Source organism: Barbus barbus, assembly GCF_936440315.1.
Source record: "Barbus barbus genome assembly, chromosome: 8".
NCBI classification, from domain to species: domain Eukaryota; kingdom Metazoa; phylum Chordata; class Actinopteri; order Cypriniformes; family Cyprinidae; genus Barbus; species Barbus barbus.
The window spans coordinates 35,275,279-35,295,857 of NC_136736.1; the positions used below are offsets into that span (position 1 = coordinate 35,275,279).

Here is a 20,579-nt window from a genome sequence, read left to right on the forward strand (position 1 = left end):
ATAACCCAGGAGTTGACTGTTCAGTATCTGTTGTACCTGTTCACACAAGTGCTGTGAGCGCAGGAGATCTTCTGAAGGTTTCTCCAGCTCTGCCACCTTCAGTTCCAGTGAGGAGCTCTTCTCCTCAGCCGTCTGTCTCTCCTGAACCTCCGCCTCGAGTCGACTCTGCAGCGCCTCCAACTCTTTCTCCAGCTCAGACGTGGTCTTCTCCTCCTCTGATGGCACAGCTTGAGCTTCCAGCTTCTGCTGCAGTTCAGAGATCTTCAGCTGGAGTTCAGCACTCATCTCCTCTGCTCTCTGTTTGCTCTGAGTCTCTGCCTCCAGCTGACGCTCTAGAGACGCCACCTTCAACATCAGCTCGCTCGCTCGGGGGGAATCTAGGAAATGACTCCTGAACAGAGAGAGGAAATCACAGAAATATGAATTTGTGAGCACTGCTGTGAAATGAAGATGATGAATTCAACGGCCTATGTAGAGTGTAAAAGCTAGGGATGTCCTGATCATGTTTTTTGTGCCCCCGATCCGTTCCCAGTCATTGAATATTGAGTACCTGCCGATACAGAGTCCCAATCCGATACTTATATTTGGTGCACAATTCAAGTTATTAAAGTTAATTAAAATCAATCCAATGTATACAGAATTGGGCAGAGACTGAAAGTAATGCATCCATGTATATAAATAAGATACTCTCTCTCTATACACTATATATTACTTGGTCGTTGTAAACATGTTACAGTGTTAACCATTGTAAACAGTGTCATCAATTATGAATGTGACTGCTGATATAACCTTATATTTATGTACATATTTTATATACAATAAGCAGAATAATTGCAACATATGGTTAGATATCATAAAGCTTGTGGTGTCAAAATCAGAAATCAGTCAAATCCGAAAAGAGACAATCCATAGCAATGTGTTCTGACAACGACGTCTCAGATAATCTGACGGCAGATAAAAGTAAACGATAAATGAATGAGAGATCGTTACTAAAGAGCACATGAAATAACACTGAACACAGAAGCTCAAGCGTGTGACACACTACAATAAACCTCTCTAGCTAGGTTTCCATCCAAAGATGTGAATTTAACTTATACGCAAAACTGGAATAATCGCAATAAGCCATTTGTGAATAAAACAGTTTCCATCCAACGAGTCAATGAAAACAAATGTCACTTCCAGATAAACTGACACTAAATATTACTTTTAAAAAAATAAAAAACTGCTCAGGCATTTCAGAACCACCAAAACATTTCAGATGCTGTGCAATGAGATCGGTCCACTGGTTAAACAAGTTATCCCGTCACATCGTGCAAAGTTTGATGCGCTTGGTAGAATTTATTCAGTAAATGAGTTTCTGTTTGTAGTTTATGCACATTTTTTCTTATCGGAAAAGTTTATCCTGCTCAATTGTGTGCATACATTTTCTTCATCTTGGCATTTCCATCCAGCGGTTTTTAATGCGCCATTCCAAAATGTGCATAAAAATAGGTTGATGGAAACAGCTTCTGGTTCACGCACACACATTTCTTCTTATTATGGTTTTAATGGCGGGCGGCTGATCGCGCACATTTGAGCGTTGCCTTTTCCTTTTAATGCCGGTTGGCAAACCCACTTAAAAAGCCGCATACAGCCTACTGCACTGCAAAAAATGCTTTTCTTCCTCAGCATTTTTGTCTTGTTTTCTTGTATAAACCTCTTTAGTCGTTTTACTTGTCAAGTAAATGCATCTTAATTCCAGAATTTGTAGATATTTATACTAGAAAACAAGACACAAATACGAAGGAAGAAAATATTTTTTGCAGTGTGCACAACACCGGATCGGGATAAAGGAGAGCTGATACAAATCAGTTAAATAAAGACAACGGCTCGGGACATCCCTAGTAAAAGCAGTTTTAAGACAGTAGTGAGTGTCCTCACCCTTCAGAGGAGCTGCGGACAGCGATGCTGCTCATCTCCATGTCCATGTTGGGTTCCTCCAGAGCAGTGAAGTCAAACCGACTGTCAAACTCATCCATATCTGGACACAAAACATTACCACTGAACCTTTATCTGGTGTAACACGGATCATGTTTACAGGCTCATTTTCACCGCTAATGCAGTATAATTTTCTCCAATGATAAGACAGTCATACCGTCTCCCTCATCAGGCAGAGAACAATCAGCTCTTCTCTTTTTGATGTACGGCTCTGCAAAGCTCATGTCCGTCGAGGCCAGATCTTCATTCATGAGATGAGCAGATCTCAGCAGTTTCCCAGCCCACGTCACTCTCCGCTTGGGAACCTTTACATTTAAACGCAATAATCAGATGCATGGTCTTCACCAGCACTGAGGTTTACTGTTGGATCTAGTGAAATCTGTTACCTTAGGGACTATGGCGACGTTTGAGGCGGTAACAAGTAGCTTGGTTAAGTTCTTGATCCGGTCCTGCTGCTCTCTCTGGAGCTGGTCTTTCTCCTGCAGAAGCTGACACAGAGACTCTCGCTCGGTTGCAGTAGTTTGTGTGACAGAGGAAACCTGAGAAACCAGATGGAAAACAATCAGAAGATGATGGGTCATGTTATTACAGGACGACTGTCAAACAAGAGAACTAGGGCTGTCACTAACGATTATTTTGGTAATCGAGTAATCGGTTGATTATTCTGACAATTAATCAAGTAATTGAATTATAATTTTTTGTAATAAAAATAGACCCAAGCGAACAATAGCCTTTAAAATTATTTAAAATACATGTGACCCTGGACCACAAAACCAGTTTAAGTGTTAATTTTTCTAAACTGAGATCTATACATCTGAAAGATGAACAAATAAGCTTTGCATTGATGTATGGTTTTGCGTTTGGCTGCGATATACAACTATTTGAAAATCTGGAATCTGAGGGAGCAAAAAAATAAAAGAAAATGGCCTTTAGATTTGTCCAAATGAAGTTCTTAGCAATGCATATTACTAATCAAAAATTAATGAAGTTTTGATATATTTACGGTAGGAAATTTACTAAATATCTTGATGGAACATGATCTTAATATCCTAATGATTTTTGTCATAAAAGAGAAATGTATAATTTTGATCCATACAATGTATTGTTGGCTATTGCTACAGATATACCTGTGTTACTCATGACTGCTTTTGTGCTCCAGGGACACATATAATAGCAATAAAGCAATAATTAGTTAAAAAAGTCTCAAAAGCAAGTAATCATATGGTTTTATTGAACAGAACTTTTAAACTACATAATATATTATAAACAGAGCTAATGTACATGACACGTTATAACACTTGACTGCAGGGGGCGCCAACAACCTGACGATTGTTTTTGTGCAGAAAAGTGTAATCCAATCCTTAATATTGACTAAACATTTAATTCAAATGTCCACTTAATCTTTAATATCTGGCCATTTCTTTAAAACAGAAATGCCACTGTAATTAAATGAATAAGTGGACATCAAAACCTGTAAACTCAGAGCGAGGGTTTAAACTTATTTTGAAATCGCAATGAACCGTTAGCAAATTGAGAATATTGATGTATTCTGCTGAATTTGTGTAGGTTTATAAATTATTTACCTTACGTTCCCAGATGAACGTTATAATAAACCCAAACTCACAACAACATGCAGAGATGGCGTTTCAGACGCTCCACACATGTAAATAACAGTTTGTGCGGCGCAGTATTTACTGTGAACGGAGCCGCTGTGACACGCACACACACAACCTACATATTAAACCTGCATCTCATATTTAATTGAATCACAGCGTTTGTGAATTCACAATAGCATTATGCTTTATGATATTTAAATGGGTTTAATTTATCATGCAACCTTGGAAAACTGTCTAATAATGCGTTTCATGGATTCTCGCCCGTGGAATGCACCACTTCCGGTACTTTATCGGTTACTCGACTCAGGCAAAATGCAAGAGGATTATTTATTTAATTTTTTTTAAATAGAGTACTCTAATTGAATCGAGGAATCGTGACAGGCCTAAAGTGAACCACATCCTCACCTCCTGCAGACGTCGTTTGAGATCGACGATCTCATTGCGGTATCTTCTCAAGAGAGCGCCTTCATCAGAGACCTCTGTGACGTGAGGGTCGTTCTTCATGCGCTTTGCAGCACTAGCGAACTTTAACAACAGTAACATCACGCGTTCAACATCTACCCATATCGATCCAGATCAGTAAAGAAGGGTCTTCTCTCGTACCTGTAAAGTGCTGATGGTCTCGTCGACGGTGGCTGGGGTGATGGTGCAAATAATGACCGTTTTGGCATTGCCACCCAAAGAGTTCTGAAGGATTCGGGTGAGTTTACTGTCTCTGTAATTCAAGAAGCCCCTTTTGGATGCAACAGAAACAACACGTTTGCTACAGTTACAGCAAAAACTGATTCAGTAATGGTAAAACTTCCTACTGCGAGTCGCGAAATAACTCACTTTTGACTCTCATCAGATAATTTCTTAATGACTTGACCCAGTGTGAACAAACTGCGGTTTATGTTGCACCCTTCTTTAAAGCGGGCTCCTGAAACAGAGGAACAAGAGAGGTTTAACAAAAGATTAGTACCTCTGTCATTTTAGACCGTAAACAGTTCTATGCAGCTATCTGCTATGAAAGAATTCCAGATTTTATGCTTAGAAAATAAACATTCAGATATTTGAGACATTATCACTTTGGATGCTCTATTGTCTCATTGCATTTTTATGGGTGTTTGTTCACCATTGCGAGTAATATACAGATTTAATTCAACCCATATTTAAAAAAAATAAATACAAATTTAATTATCCCATTAATTTCCTATGGTCAGTCAAAGTGACTTAATGACCACTCAGACTCGTCGAATGAAGTCAATTTTTTGGGAGGTTCAAACTGCATATCTAAAAGTCACCCAGTTTTGAACCACACTAGGCTTGCTGCGACAGACGGAAGTTTTTGCGTGCGTTTTTTCGTATTCATCATCCTTTCCTATCAAAATGCATGCTACGGATGCGAAAATGCAGAAAATCGAACCTGATCTGAATTTTTTTTTTATGACGGCCGAAAGTTTCGGAAGCAGTGTGTAAATGTGTTTGACAACGAGAGATCGTATTTATTTTTTAATGTGCGCAAATTTTGGACTCAATGCCCTTTAAGTCGTGTGTTTTATCCTTTGGTGAACTGTGATCTTTGATGCGTCTTATGATGTAAACTTGTATATACTTTGTTATTTGTTGCTGCTTTCTTGGCCAGGTCATTCTTGCAAAAGATTTTAATCTCAAAGAGTTTTTAACTTGGTTAAATAAAGAAATGAACACCAGTTACGTCACTTGCCTTCTGCGGCACCGTCATTTTTATAGCAATAAAAATCATTTAAGAGAACAGGCACTACGATTAAAACTGAATGCGGCTGCTCAATACAGCGTGCCAAATGACAGTCGCATCACAGATCAGATTTAATTTCACGTGAGGAGAGCCGACTGACAAGAGTGAGAGACAGATGAGACAATAGCAGAGGATTTAAATGCAAAAGCACCTGTTAATATTTAGCATTTTGATAAGCCTGTTGACTTGTTTATCTAAGGTGTTTTTGGAAGTTTTTCTTAAACATTTATTTAATTGGTTCCACAATGTTTGCTGATTTTTACCATTTAAACTGTGTAATTTATTTATTTTATTTGACATCAAGGTGTATGCCGTGCCTCCAAGCTTTCTAATTTGTTTTGCTAATAAACGTTCTAAGTTCCCTATTTATTTTGTTCCACAGTGTTTGCTAATTTTCAGTTTTGCATACCTAGGCTATTTAAACTAAGTTATTTGTTATTATATATTAGGCATAGCCTATAGAATGGTGAATTTTGATTTGTTAATAGAAGTTTATGATTTATATATAGGCCAAGTTGAGTTTGAAGTTGTATTTTGTTGTTGCTTGAATTGACGCTAGTTGAAAACTTAAAGTAAAAAGCGCACAGTGCTTTCAAGCTATTTAAAAGCGAAGGAAAGCGAGGAAAAGAGGGAAAACTCAAACAACTGCTTTATGCCAAATTGCAGCTAATTTGAAAGTGAAAGAAATGTGCACCACGCTTTTACAAGACATTTAAAAGTGAAGGAAAGAGAGGTGATACGAGTATTACTGGTGTTGTTACAAATTTCCTCACCGTCACAACCCTAAACCATTAGTATTTTTGTCTTGTTTAAATACCTACAAATTCTGGAATTAAGATTTGTTTACTTGACAAGTAAAATGACTTAAAATATTATGTCTTGTTTTCTGGAAAAATGATCCAAATTTAGTTAGTTTGTTTAAAACAAGCAAAAAAAACCTTCCAATGGGGTAAGAAAAATAATCTCGTTTAACGTTTGAATTAAGATTATTTTTCTTGCCCCATTGAAAGGTTTTTTTGCTTTTTACTTGTCAAGTAAATGCATTCTGATAACAAGACACAAAACAAGACATAAATACTAAGGAAGAAAATATTTTTGCAGTGCACTCAGACTGAGGAAACCATTAATATAAATTAATTAAATAGTAAAAGAGCATTACCCTCAGCTCCCGTTTGACTCGCCCGCTCAGCACCAGCGAGATCCACCAAGTTCTACATGAACAGGAAACAAACAACTGACTAAACATAACTATAGCTGCTTATCTAAACTAAATGACATTGTTGAAAGAAATCAGACAGTTCCTGGTTTGTTTTGAGCTCACCAGATGAGACACTATGATGGCTCCATCAGCGTTTTCACCGGACGCCGGGTCACTTCTCTCACGACTCTCCAAGATCTGACAAAACAAACGAGACGCTTCAGAGACGAACCTTAAATCAGACTCCAAACACTTCATTACGCTTCTTACCATGCGAAAGATCGTGTGAGAGCGGCTGCTACGCTGGTTCATTTTTGTTTTTCCATAATGTCGGTTTTCTGTTTGAATAAAGTGATGAGCAAACAAGTATTACAGCACACCAATATACAGCATTAAGGATAAGCGAGTGATGCACTCAGCGCAGCTTTACTTTCTCCTTTGGTGATCCAGGACAGGGCTTGTTCCGGAGACGTCACCAGCTCCTCCGTCAGATCAGCCACGTACACGTTTTTCTGTGGACACAGTTGGCTGGTTAAGAGCTGAAACTCACATGCGCAGTGTGAGAACAATAAAACACAAACAACTTACGTAGTTTCCTTCACGAATTTCCAGAGGTTTCCTTTTCCAGCTCTCGCAGAGCAAATCTGTGACCGTTTCGTTGTAGATTTCCATGTAGCTCACACGCAGGAGGAACTCTTTCTTTGGACACTACATAGATGCAAAGGAATAAGACTATGGTTTATTTCGCTGATATAGAATAAAAAGAGGAATGGTTCACTCAGAAATGTAATTTTGCAGTACATTTTCATTTTTAGGTGAACGATTCCTTTAATTGTGAGGAGAAAAGACTGAAATATAAGATGCTATTCACAGTAAAATGGTTCCTCTGGAGGAAGATCTCAGATCTGAACCTCCACAGAAATGAAGATGTTTTGTCTTGAGTTGATGCCAGGAAGATTCACAAACGCTTACATTTTTAATAGTTTTAAAGACATCAGCCATGGCGAGAGGAATCACTCCAGGGTTACGCTCACTTCCCATCATGGTGAAGGTCTTTCCGGAAGACGTCTGTCCGTAGGCAAATATCGTGCCTGAAAATATGATTTTGCATTAGGATTCAACAGTGACTGAGCAAATTAAATACATAAATGCAAAACACACTACCAGTCAAAAGTTTTTGAACAGTAAGAAGTCTCTTCTGTTCACCAAGCCTGCATGCATTTGATCCACAATACAGCAAAAACAGTAATATTGTGAATATTATTACTATTTAAAACAGCTGTTTTCTATGTGAATATGTGTTAAACTGTAATTTAATCCTGTGATCTGCAGCTGTATTTCCAGCATCATTACTCCAGTCTTCAGTGTCACATGATCTTCAGAAATCATTCTATAGTGTTCATATATACACTACGTAACACATGCTATATGTTCTGTAATTGTTTTGTATGCATTACAACATGTAAGGTTGTGTTGACTTGTTTGCCTGATATTACACCAGCATACCTTTCAAGCACCTGTCAGAATGAATTGTAATTAATTACTATTATTTCTGGACTCACCGTTGTAGCCTTCGACTGCAGACACGACCAGCGGCTTTGCGATGTCCTGATAGAGCTGAGCCGTGGTCTCTTCAGCGCTGAACACACGGTCTGAAACACATTACGGTCAGAACATAAAGCGCAGCTCTAGTGGTCAGTGAAGATCGGCTGGAGCTGGACTCACCGAAGCTGAAGCTCTTGGTTTGAGCTCCGTCATCATCCAGCTGATGGATGGCCTGTTTGTCGGCTCTCCAGTAGAGCTGCACTAGCTCTGAACTCTCAGACTCCTCTCTGAAATCATCATATCACTCCATTACTGTCTGAGAATCAGCCGTAAACGGGCAGTGCACCCAAAATTAAAATGTCATTAATTACTCGCCCTCATGTCGTTCCAAACCCGTGAGACCTTCGTTCATCTTCAGAACACAAATTAAGATATTTCTGATGAAATCTGACCCTCCACAGACAGCAAGGATACTAACACCATCAAGGCTCAGAAATGTAGCAAGGACATCATTAAAATAATCCACGTGACATCAGGAATTCAACTGTAATTTAATGAAGCTACGAGAATACATTATGTGCAAAGAATACAAAAATAACGACTTTATGCAACAATTGGTCTCCTCCACATCACCCTATAGCGTTATTTTGGGGAGTTCCACATACCTAAACAACAGATGCAACATATGTAGGAGGATGTTGTTTACATTCAGATCAAAGTGTAAACAACACACAGCATATCCATGTACATACATTACAGGGTCAGGTGGAGGAGACCAATTGTTGCATAAAGTTGTTATTTTTGTATTCTTTGCGCACAATGTATTCTAGTAGCTTCATTAAATTACAGTTGAATTCCTGATGTCACGTGGATTATTTTAATGATGTCCTTGCTACATTTCTGAGCCTTGATGGTGTTAGTATCCTTGCTGTCTGTGGAGGGTCAGATTTCATCAGAAATATCTTCATTTGTGTTCTGAAGATGAACGAAGGTCTCACGGGTTTGGAACGACATGAGGGCGAGTAATTAATGACAGAATTTTCATTTTTGGGTGAACTATCCTTTTAAATAAAACATTAACCCTCATAACGCATTTGGGTCCGATTTGTCTTGGAAGGGTGACGCATAAATATGCATAAATATTTTAATTAATTATAAATTCAAAACAATTAAATTCCATTCATTCTGTTGGGGTTAATACTGGTATTTTATATGATGAAAAATATATATATATATATACGGTGTGCTTCATGTGTAAATTTAAAGGAATTATGAGCTCTATGGTGCCTGACAGACTATTAAGAGTTTGTAAAACCTAGTAAACCAACGAAATATAAAGGATATTATTATTGACTAATATAGTGCTGTAACATTACTGTTTCTAAAATAGATTTACATCATAAATATAACGTTATACAAAAACAGCTTTTTCTATTGAGTTAAGATGCTGTTACTGGGTAATAACTGTTTATTCCTGCTTCCAAAGACTCTTTGAGATGAAACTCGCCTCCAGGAAGTTGTTTTTAGGACAGGTTTACCTCAGAAACAGCACAGAAACATCTTTTGTATGAGTTTAAGCTGCTGTCATGAGCTAACAGCGGCTCGCTCCTCGCTTAAGAATCGCTCAGCAGATAACTCTGTTATATTAAACTGACCTCCACGCTGTAAATATGTAGATGTTCTTACCGTTTAATGAGAGGTCTGACCCTAACGCACACTTTAACGGCGGATTCCTCCGTCATCTTCACTCCGGTAACGATAAATAACGACTGAGCGCTCCGTGAGATTTAAAAATTTCAAACGACTTTTCATTGGACGGCGATCTATGCGCACGCGCAGGTCAACGGTCGCTCTCATTGGTCCCTGTTGAAAATAACTAAAGACGCCATCTGATTTGAAACGAGAACTCATTTGAATATGCATGACGTCTCATGCATTTCTTTACGTATGTTGTAATTCTACATAATTTATTAATCATGGTTGACTTTTTCTATTTTTGTTCGTTTCTGATGTTTCTTAAATAGTTTTTGGTTTCAGAATGGTGTTTTATTTCTTAAATATATAATAGATTTTAAATATAGTATTTGTTTCATATTTAAAACACTTGTCAATGAATAGCAGGTTTCCACTGTGACAACATGCCCCAGTTAAATTAACATTATATTTGGATGAATAAGTGTGAAAATCTTCATAGCATTTCTTTATTTAAGACTAAGGTTTGTGTTCATACAGAAAATGACTTTCAATAACAAAAAACCAACCTAGAGAAATATGCACTGGAGTAAAATAGCCCCGGGCTGCCTTATAATGGACTAAACTCCATTATGACTTTATATCAGCAGGTAACTTTCTTCTTTATTTTTCTCAAAACACACATGTATTTATGGCAAAACATTTATTTGAAATCATAATTACGACAGCTATCACATAATTCAAAATGATGATTTGTATCTCAACACCCAATGCAACCTAAAGACATTTACAGCTTTATACATGAATACAAACTGGGATTTCAAAAAGTAGAGCTCCTGGTATGTTTGCTAGGGCACTTAGAAAGCGATTCCTGCACAGAAGCGTCTTTGTGTTTATGGCAACAATGGCAGGACTAGTCAACAGCACCTGACTACTCTCTAACCCGGTAACCAATCACTCGTACCGTGAACCTCCTCAGACAGACTCATTAAACACAACCAATCAAGGCATTCATTAAAGCAATTCAAATAACTCACTAAGACCAGTCACAGACTAAAACATTGAGTTCAGGATGAACAGAGCTCAAGATTAGTTCAAGAAAAATGAGGAATGCACAGAATTATTCATTCAGACGGTGTTTGATGTATTGGAGAAATCAATAAACATGAATCCTGAACTTGAGTTTACACAGAATTAATTATAAACGCAAATATACATATTTGACCTTCAGATCAGAGAACAATGTCATTATTACTCTCAAATAATACAAGCTAATATTTATTTAACCCTTGTGCTGCTGAAAATCCTGCACCTAATTTATTGTTCCTGTCAAAAATGAGCCTTTTAAAAAAATGCATTGCTTGTAAATCTCTCATTGTGCTATATTACCACCAAATCTTGGATTCAATCTTTCTGTCGACTTGTTTTCTGTCAATTAGCACAGGTTTCATATTTCTGATTGATCGTAGGACTCATTGATCTGAACTCATGCACCTAAACTTTTGACTGAAAAAGTTTTGGGGAAAATAACCAGAACACAAAACCCAAACATGAGAAAGTCTTATCTTGCTTAGTATTTTTGTCTTGTTTCTAGTCAAAATATCTACAGATTATCAGATTAAGATGCATTTACTACACAAGCAAAATGATGCAAGATATTTAATCTTGTTTCCAGGGAAAAACTAAATTAGGTGCATTTAGCTTAGAACCAGTCAGATGATCTGCCAGTGATGTCTGTAAAATACTCCCTTACCCCACTAGCAGATCATTTGACTTGTTTTAAGCTAAATGCACCTAATTTAGTTTTTTTTCTAACAAGGATAAATCTCTTACATATTTGGCTTATCTAGTAAATGCATCTTAAATTAAGAATTAGATATTTTGACTAGAAACAAGACAAAAATACTAAGCAAGATAAGACTTTTTTTTGCTGTGAATGAGTTTTACTTGGTTATTACTGACTGAGCGTTATGGATGTCAAGAAGACTGTAAAGCATTTGACTCTTTATTCTTTCCTCACACTTGATATTCGGTCTCATTCAGTTCTGTTTAAAAGCCTAAATGCTAAACGTGTGTTTGAACAGTGCTTGAACTCAGTTTACTGCTCAATAACCTCAATAATAATAAGATCAATAATCACTAATATAAATACTCAGAGCAGTGCACCCTTTACTCTGAGCTCTTAGAATATATCTGACCCTGCAGCACAGAAGCAGTCATGAGTAACACAGGTATATCTGTAGCAATAGACAACAATACATTGTATGGATCAAAATTATACATTTCTCTTTTATGACAAAAATCATTAGGATATTAAGATCATGTTCCATCAAGATATTTTGTACATTTCTTACCGTAAATATATCAAAACTTAATTTTTGATTAGTAATATGCATTGCTAAGAACTTCATTTGAACAACTTTAAAGGAGATTTTCTCAATATTTACATTTTTTTGCTCCCTCAGATTCCAGATTTTCAAATATTGTCCGATCATAACAAACCATACATCAATGGAAAGCTCATTTATTTTAAACAACTGTCCCTTTTGACTGGTTTTGTGCTCCAGGGTCACACATGTCAAGCTGTTGGAAGCAGCTGAAGCTGAAGCACATCTATGTAGTGATCTGAGAGTTCGGTGCTGTATTATGAGATGCTGCAGGTGGAGGATTTGGGCGGCTGCTCCAGGATGGACTCTCGGCGCAGGTCGTTGGGCAGCGTGCCGTTCGGACCCCACACGTTCAGCTCACCGTAGATGCCCGTCTCGATCATCTCCTCCTGCCAGGGGATGGAGATGTTTCCCGACGCAAACTCATCGTAGAACGTCTTGTCATCGTCCTCCAGACAGACCCCCTTCACCGTGGAGAAAGCACCCACGTCGTCCAGATTCTTGGCGTAGACCGTCTTGGAATCCGGTACGAAAGGAGGCGGCAGAATCCCTGGAGGGCATCAGTGTGGAGTTAGTGCACTCAGAAGACAAGATCTGATGGATCTGCACTAGTGTTCAGAAAGGTTTTTTCCTCTGCTCGTCAAGGCTGCATTTATTTGATCAAAAATACTGTATTATAAATATTATTACAATTTAAAATAGTTATGTTAATTTTCTGTGAATACACTGCAAAAAATTATTTCCTTCCTTAGTATTTATGTCTTGTTTTCTAGAATAAATATCTAAGAACTCTTGAGTCAGGATGCATTTACTTCACAAGGAAAACGATTTAAGATATTTTATCTTGTTTTCTGAAAAAAAATTCAAATTTTGGTTAGTTTTTGCTTAAAACGAGCAAAAATATTTGTCAGTGGGGCAAGAAAAATCATCTTCATTCAAAGGCTAAACAAGATTATTTTTCTTACCCCATCGGCAGATATTTTTGATTGTTTTAACACAATTTGGGTTTTTTTTTTTTAGAAAACAAGACATAGTCAAGTAAATGCATCTTAATTCAAGAATTCTTAGATATTTATACAAGAAAACAAGACACAAATACATGATAGTGTCACATGATCTTCAGAAATCATCCTAATATACTGATTTGCTGCTCAACAAACATTTCTGATTATTATCAATGTTGAACACAGTTGTGCTGCACAATATTTTTGTAGAAACTGATACATTTTATTTTTCAGGATTCACAGATGAATAGAAAGTACAGCATTTATTTTAAATAGAAATCTTTTATAACATTATAAATGTCTTTACTGCCACTTTTAATCAATTTAATGCATCCTTGATGAATAAAAGCATTCATGAATAAAAAAATTCTTACATTGCCCAAACTTTTGAATGAAAAGCATCACGGTTTCCACAAAAATATTGAGCAGCACAACTGTGTTCAACATTGATAATAATCAGAAATGTTTGTTGAGCAGTAAATCAGTATATTATTATGAATTCTGAAGATCATGTGACGCTGAAGACTGGAGTAATGATGCTGAAAATACAGCTGCAGATCACAGAAATACATTACACTTTAACACATATTCACAGAGAAAACAGCTGTTTTAGATTATAATAATATTTCACTGTTTTTACTGTATTTGTGATCAAATAAATGCAGGCTTGGTGAGCAGAAGAGAGTTTATTCAAAACCATTTTTAAAAATCTTACTGATGATCAGTAGTGTAAAGTTAAATGAAATGCACGATCTAATCAGAGGAAGTGTTGTGGTTGCACTAAACTCTCATCGTCTTCTCACCTGCATCGAGTTTCCTCCAGTTGATCTCGCTGAAGAAGGGATGCGCTCGCAGCTCGTCACACGAGCCGTTCTTGAAGCCCAGTCTCTTGTCCACCTCTTTAGCCAGCAGACCCTCACAGATGGACTTGGCTTTCTCACTGAAGGTTTCTGGGTAGTTCACCGGCTCGTTCAGGATCCGCTTCTTCACCTCTTTATTCTCCACCTGAGGAGCACAGCATTTATTACACAAGGAATCAAAATTACAGAGCCGAGAACAACAGCTGCAGATATAAGAGTGTCTGTGAGCACAACAACAGAGTAAACAAACAAACAAACAAACAAATAAAACTAAAGAATGAGTGTAAGCAAGCAGCTGACGGTAGCCATTGACTTCCATAGTATTTTGTGGGTTTTTTTGCATACTACGGAGGTCAATGATATGGAAGCCCGTTTCCGTCACTGAATAAAAAAGGTAATTGCAACTTTTTCTCATATAATTCCACATTTTTTTCTCACAATTGCGTGATATAAACAATTGAGAGTTATAAAGTCAGAATTTCAGGAAACTCACAATTCTGACTTTTTTCTCACAGTTACTGCACGAGTTTGTATCTCGCAATATTTACTTTTTTTCTCAGAATTGTGAGATATAAGGAGAAAAAAAGACTGATATGTTCTCAGAACTGCACGTTTATATCACCTAATTCTGACTTGTTTTCATCCTAACAGATGTGAATTAAACGCTATGCATTAAATCCATGAATATTACTCTACTACACCATCTGCACCAGCACGTTTACTATGGAACTTCATGTTTAGTGTATGTTAGGAGGATCTGTTTGTATCTGCTGAGTGGTTCACTAGAACACAGGTTCACATTTACAGAAGTGCCATCAAACATCTCTTTATAGGGATATCACATGGTGCTCGCAACGCCAAGGTCATGGGTTCGATTCCCAATGAATGCATGAACTGATAATATGCAGAACTTGAATGCAATGCACACAGAGCATGTTTCCATTGCACCGCGCTACTGATCCATTGTTTTGTGCTCGATGGACTCTGCATCTCGTGCATGACACGCCGTTCTAAAAATGCTACATTCCTGTTAAAATGAGTTATTTAGAACAAGGCCTTGTACTTTTTCTCATTCCAAGCAAAAGCGTGTTTTTTGCGAGTCGCTTTGGATAAAAGCATCTGCTGAATGTGATTCTAATAAAGATCCTCTGTTGAAGATCACCTTCTCTCCTCGAGTCCTGAAGGGTCCTTTGGCGGCGATGAACTCGTACAGCGTGACCCCGAGAGTGAAGTAATCTACTGAGTAATCATATTCTTCACCCTTGAGCAGCTCCGGGGCCATGAACCCTGAAAACACACACACACACACACACACACACACAGGTGAAAATGCTTATGAATGAACCTCGTAGCATCAGCACTCATGAGACAATATCAACCTGCTTTTGTTTAAAGTTTAAATGAAAGTATATGAGCATCAAGATATGATTCTGGGAGTGTGAGTTTTGATCATGATCTTTTTTTGAACGTGATGGAGGTTTTCACCTGGAGTTCCAGCGTAGCCTTTGGTTTTGAGCTGGTCATCTGCGAGCTCCACAGCCAAGCCGAGGTCAGAGATACGGACGTGACCTGAAAACACCAGCATGACGTGTGTGACCGAAACGACTCTCAACCCATCAGATGTGTGTATGTTGATGAGGGATGCAGTTTAACATGTTCACCTTCATTATCTAGCAGGACGTTTTCTGGTTTCAGGTCTCTGTAGATGATTCTCTTCTGGTGAAGATGCTCCATGCCTTGAATGATCTGAGCAGCATAATAACTCGCTCTGGCTTCAGAAAACCCTGGGTTATTCTCATCCACATTATAGATGTGGTACCTGCAAAAGAATGACACAGACTCTTTAAAATATTTACATAAATTCATGAAAAAAAATTAAAATAATAATTATTATTTATATATAATAATTATTTAATTTATATAATTATTCTCCATATTTAATTTAATAATTTATTTTATATATTATATATATATATATATATATATATATAAATAAAATAAATTATTAAATTAAATATGGAGACCGCAATCACAGGCAAAGCCGGGGCAATGACATCATCAAAAATGCAGTACATCACTGCCATTTCAGGCCTTTGGGTCAAAGGTTACAATGAGACTTAACATTAAACCAGTGGGTGGCGCTGTCACAAAACCACTGCCCTGTGCCCTTGGGCTCAAGATCACGTTCTAGATTTCATCCGAACAGCTGAAAGAATAGGCGTGATACAAACGATCACCCAGGCGATTTCACTGGGTTCAAATCACATGCTTTTAAATATTCAATATCTATGTGATTTATTGTATCAGAAAGGTTCTAAAGACTATCTGCACCAAATTTGATGAGTATCGGATAAACTTTGTGGGAAGAGCAGCTGAAATGGTTTTGCTCTAAATCAGTCACTACAGGCCAAAGAAGGCCAGAACAACATCTGGACAGAATACAAGCAATAATAATATGGTCATTAAAAGGAACGGCCATGATTCATTGTGTGTGCGTGACTGACCTCAGGTCTCCTCCGTTCATGATGGTCATCACCAGACACAGCTCTGTTTTGGTCTGGAAGGCATAAGCCAGCGACACGATGAATCTACTGTGAACTCGAGCCAGGATCCGTTTCTCCACCATAGCGCCCTGTGAGAACAGAACATTTTCTTTCATGTTCATGTCAATTTTTCAGTCAAATTGTTGTTAATATAATTTACAATGAAAGTTAAATTTGAATGACATTTGGACCCCACTGTATATAAAAGCTGATTTTTCAGATGAACACACATGCAGAAAGAGCAAAACATGCATAATAGATTTTAAGGACCTCAGTATACTAACACAGATGTTCTCTTTATATGTGTGAACCAATGCACTAGTTGTCCTAGTTTTATTTCATGCATTATGACACATGCAAGATGCATTTCCCAGTTTTCAGTTTCACGACCGATGCATAACAGAAGAATCACGTCATTACTGATTCTGGGGAAGTCGTGGCCTAATGGTTAGAGAGTTGGACTCGTAATCCAAAGGTTGCGGGTTCGAGTCTCGGGCCGGCAGGGATTGTAGGTGGGGGGAGTGAATGTCCAGCGCTCTCTCCACCCTCAATACCACGACTGAGGTGCCCTTGAGCAAGACACCGAACCCTCAACTGCTCCCCGGGCGCCGCAGCATAAATGCTGTCCACTGCTCCGGGTGTGTGTTCACGGTGTGTGTGTGTGTGTTCACTGCTGTGTGTGTGTGTGTTGGATGGGTTAAATGCAGAGCACGAATTCCGAGTATGGGTCACCATACTTGGCAGTATGTCACTTAAAAAAAAAATAAAAAATTCTTTAGCGACTGCAATATGTCAATGAATGATGTTTTCATGCTTGTAACTATGAATGAGGTCATTATTAACATCTAATGAATCATCTGTAGACTCACGATGGATAGCGTTCAACATTTACACAAGGACACATTTACGGTCAGTATCATCTCCAGGGTTCTTCCTGTCCAGGATTTCCACAACAAATCTGTTCCATAATTAAATGTGTTGGAGTTGCATTTCATAATGAGCTGAAGGCCAAAGCGCTAAAGCTTCATCGGCTCTAATGCTGCTGCTGGTCCACAGCGCTGTTCACTCATCTGACTGATGCTTACAGACGCGTCAAACACTCAAACGCGTGCATATCTGATCAATACTGATGAGGAAAGAGGAGGAACATGATGCTCTGCTGGTTTCCATCATTTATTCCAACAGAAATCAGTTAACAGTCCAAAACTGATACAAGCACAATCTGATTTTGAATGTTTGGTCATTTCATAAGTTGTGATCTAAAACAGGATCGTTTTGTTGGAGTGAAGCGCTAGTAAAGGATATTACCCACAGTAAAGCCTTCACCTTCATCATCAATGTCACATCTGAGCTGCTTAATCGCACAAAACCAACATGTCAATCAGGATCCACATCCTGTTATCTAAGCGTAATCATTACTAGTCTTGAAATACATATCAATTACCTTGGACATCCCCATAAACAAAATTAGGAAAAGGTGCCATTTGTGCCTTAAAATGTTTGGTTTTGCTTTTACTTTTACAAGTGATCGCCCAGTTGAATTTATTGGGTTCAAAACACATGCTTTTAAATTTCCAATATATCTGTGATTTATTTTATTAGTAAGGTTCTACAGACGATCTGCACCAAATTTGGAGAAGATTGGATAAACTTTGTGGGAAAAGCAGCTCAAACGTGACCCTAGACCACAAAACCTGTCATAAGGGTCAATGTTTGAATAAATAATCTTTCCATTGATGTTTGATTTGTTATGATAGGACAATATTTGTCTGAGATACAACTATTTGAAAATCTGGAATCTGAGGGAGCAAAAAAATCTAAATATTGAGAAAATCTCCTTTAAAGTTGTTCAAATGAAGTTCTTAGCAATGCATATTACTAATCAAAAATTATTTTTTTATATATTTACAGTAGGAAAGTTTTTTTGTACTTTTACAAATGATCGCCCACTTGAATTTATTTAGTTCAAAACACATGCTTTTAAATTTCAAATATCCATGCGATTTATTTTATTAGTAAGGCTCTAAAGACTGTCTGCACCAAATTTGGTGAGGATCGGATAAACTTTGTCGGAAGAGCAGCTCAAATGGTTTTGCTCTAAATCAGTCACTAAGCCAAAGACGCCTAGAAAAAACTTCAGGGCCCGGTTTCACAAACGGAACTAGGCTTTAGTTAAATTAAGATATTTAAACAACTTTTACAAAAATGCCTTAGAAGATAAACATTACAGGTGTGCATCTTGACACAGAACAATGATACTGACATATTTTAAGATATGTCATGGCAACATATTTTCAGTTGAGATAGCTCAAACATGCATTTTAGTCTGGGACTAGCTTAAGCCTTGTCTGTGAAACCGGGGGGGCATATTTACCCTTTTCAGGCTCAAAGTAACAGAGTGGCAATAGTCACTTATCCTCACTAAATCCATTTCAGCCCCATTAACTTTACATTTCAATACTTTGAACAGACAACTAACTCTTCATTCCATCAGTAGTAAGTCCTTTGGACGCCAAATGGCACCTCAGGTGTCTTCAAAACCAAACCTCAACCAAAGACATCAAGCTGCTTTCATACCTCATAGCCTTTCCTCTTCTTCAGCCTCTTCTTGTTGAGCTTCTTGCAGGCATACAGCTTCCCCGTGGCCTTCATCTGACAGGCGGACACCTCTCCGAATCCACCCTTACCCAGAACACGGAAGTCCAGGAACCAGTCCTCGCCTATGGGCTGCATCTCCAGCCACTTCCACTGGAGGAACCGCTTAAAGTACATGGTCTCTAGATAGAAGGTGAAGGGTACCTCTTTGAGAAAGTCGAAAACGCTGGCCAGGACCTGCACAAACAGGTCATCCGCCGCTTCCTCGTGCCGTTCCTTCACCTTGGTGATGTCGTTCTCAGGTAAAAACGGGCAGAAGTGCTTTGCCGAAGGCTCCATGTAGCGCTGGAGGACTTTGGCGGCTTTCTGAGCTCGGTCTTTATCCTCGGCGGTGTCATACGCCTCGATGTCTTTCCAGAGGCGACAAGGGCCCTTATACTCGTTGGTGGTTTCCAGAAACTCTTGAAAGAGTCGCTTACCAATGGGCTGCTCCACACAGATGCTCTTAAACTGCAGATCCAGAGTTTCTCTCAGACCTTCGCACACCGTGATGTGGGGCAGCTTGAGTTTGGCGTGGAACTTCTTGTCTCGGTTGGCCGCTGGGTTGGCTGTGCCGTCGAAACTCCCACGGGCCGAGATGTACGCCGAGTTGGCCACCACCGTAGTCAGGCCACCGATGTCCATAGCGAGGTGAAGGAGCTAAACTGGGACTTTCAGAGTGAGAACGAGACGAGATTGGCAGCTGAAGGGTCACAGCGAGAGCATTGGAGCTCAGCGCCGTGAGACTGGTCCTCACCGGAGCAGTGTGGGATTAGATCATGAGATGCAGAGGAACGGACAGTGACCGACGGATCCAGCACGATGTCTTGAATCTGATGGAAAAGTGAACGATAAGCCCTGCAACACACACACACTCAGAAGGATCCACCTGACTCAACATCTTTCATAAGGTTTTATCCTCTAACTCCATAATACCTTCCTCAGGTTAACACCTCTCACTGATGTGAAGCGAGAACATTACTCACCACAACGACACTCCAAACATCCTATAATTCAGAGTTCAGAATTACTTCATCAAATGACTCGAGCACATTTGTGTACATCAGTAGCACAGGTATATCTGAAGCAATAGCCAACAATACATTGTATGGCTCAAAATTAAAATATTCTTAAAATCATCAGGATATTAAGTAAAGATCATGTTCCATGAAGATATTTAGTAAATTTTCTACCGTAAATATATCAAAACTTCATTTCTGATTAGTAATATGCATTGCTAAGAACTTCATTTGAACAACTTTAAAGGAGATTTTCTCAATATTTAGATTTTTTTGCTCCCTCAGATTCCAGATTTTCAAATAGTTGTATCTCAGCCAAATATTGTCCTATCATAACAAACCATACAT

General features: G+C 38.4%; 2 protein-coding genes across 2 annotated transcripts in view; both read right to left on the reverse strand.

Annotated features, from left to right (window-relative positions):
* The window catches only part of LOC306874417 (uncharacterized protein), a 41,525-nt gene extending 31,620 nt beyond the window's left edge, over nt 1-9,905 (reverse strand). Inside the window, exons 1-16 of the mRNA XM_079424452.1 lie at nt 9,779-9,905; nt 8,273-8,379; nt 8,110-8,199; nt 7,520-7,638; nt 7,136-7,255; nt 6,978-7,059; nt 6,818-6,885; nt 6,671-6,745; nt 6,509-6,560; nt 4,425-4,512; nt 4,197-4,326; nt 3,999-4,118; nt 2,364-2,516; nt 2,135-2,282; nt 1,921-2,020; nt 37-391 (exon numbers count right to left, since the gene is read on the reverse strand). Of these exons, the coding sequence (XP_079280578.1) occupies nt 37-391; nt 1,921-2,020; nt 2,135-2,282; nt 2,364-2,516; nt 3,999-4,118; nt 4,197-4,326; nt 4,425-4,512; nt 6,509-6,560; nt 6,671-6,745; nt 6,818-6,885; nt 6,978-7,059; nt 7,136-7,255; nt 7,520-7,638; nt 8,110-8,199; nt 8,273-8,379; nt 9,779-9,834 (1,863 nt within the window). The 5' untranslated portion in view covers nt 9,835-9,905. The remainder of the gene's footprint in view (nt 1-36; nt 392-1,920; nt 2,021-2,134; nt 2,283-2,363; nt 2,517-3,998; nt 4,119-4,196; nt 4,327-4,424; nt 4,513-6,508; nt 6,561-6,670; nt 6,746-6,817; nt 6,886-6,977; nt 7,060-7,135; nt 7,256-7,519; nt 7,639-8,109; nt 8,200-8,272; nt 8,380-9,778) is intronic.
* A 1,869-nt stretch (nt 9,906-11,774) lies between these two features.
* Nucleotides 11,775-20,047, reverse strand: LOC306873361 (rhodopsin kinase GRK1-like). Its single transcript, XM_079422600.1, has 7 exons — nt 19,156-20,047; nt 16,540-16,667; nt 15,697-15,854; nt 15,521-15,604; nt 15,198-15,322; nt 13,979-14,180; nt 11,775-12,721 (listed from the first exon to the last, which is right to left on the reverse strand). Exons 1-7 carry the CDS (start codon nt 19,855-19,857, stop codon nt 12,429-12,431), a joined length of 1,692 nt encoding a protein of 563 aa, XP_079278726.1. The 5' UTR covers nt 19,858-20,047; the 3' UTR covers nt 11,775-12,428.
* Between the last annotated feature and the right edge of the window lie 532 nt (nt 20,048-20,579).

Excerpts from the sequence above, each read along its gene's own strand:
- LOC306873361 (XM_079422600.1), bottom strand. The coding sequence starts at position 19,857 with ATGGACATCGGTGGCCTGACTACGGTGGTGGCCAACTCGGCGTACATC. Across the intron at positions 15,855-16,539 it reads ATGAACGGAGGAGACCTGAG|GTACCACATCTATAATGTGG; the intron begins GTCAGTCACGCA and ends ATTCTTTTGCAG. Across the intron at positions 12,722-13,978 it reads CTGGAGGAAACTCGATGCAG|GGATTCTGCCGCCTCCTTTC; the intron begins GTGAGAAGACGA and ends GATGCCCTCCAG.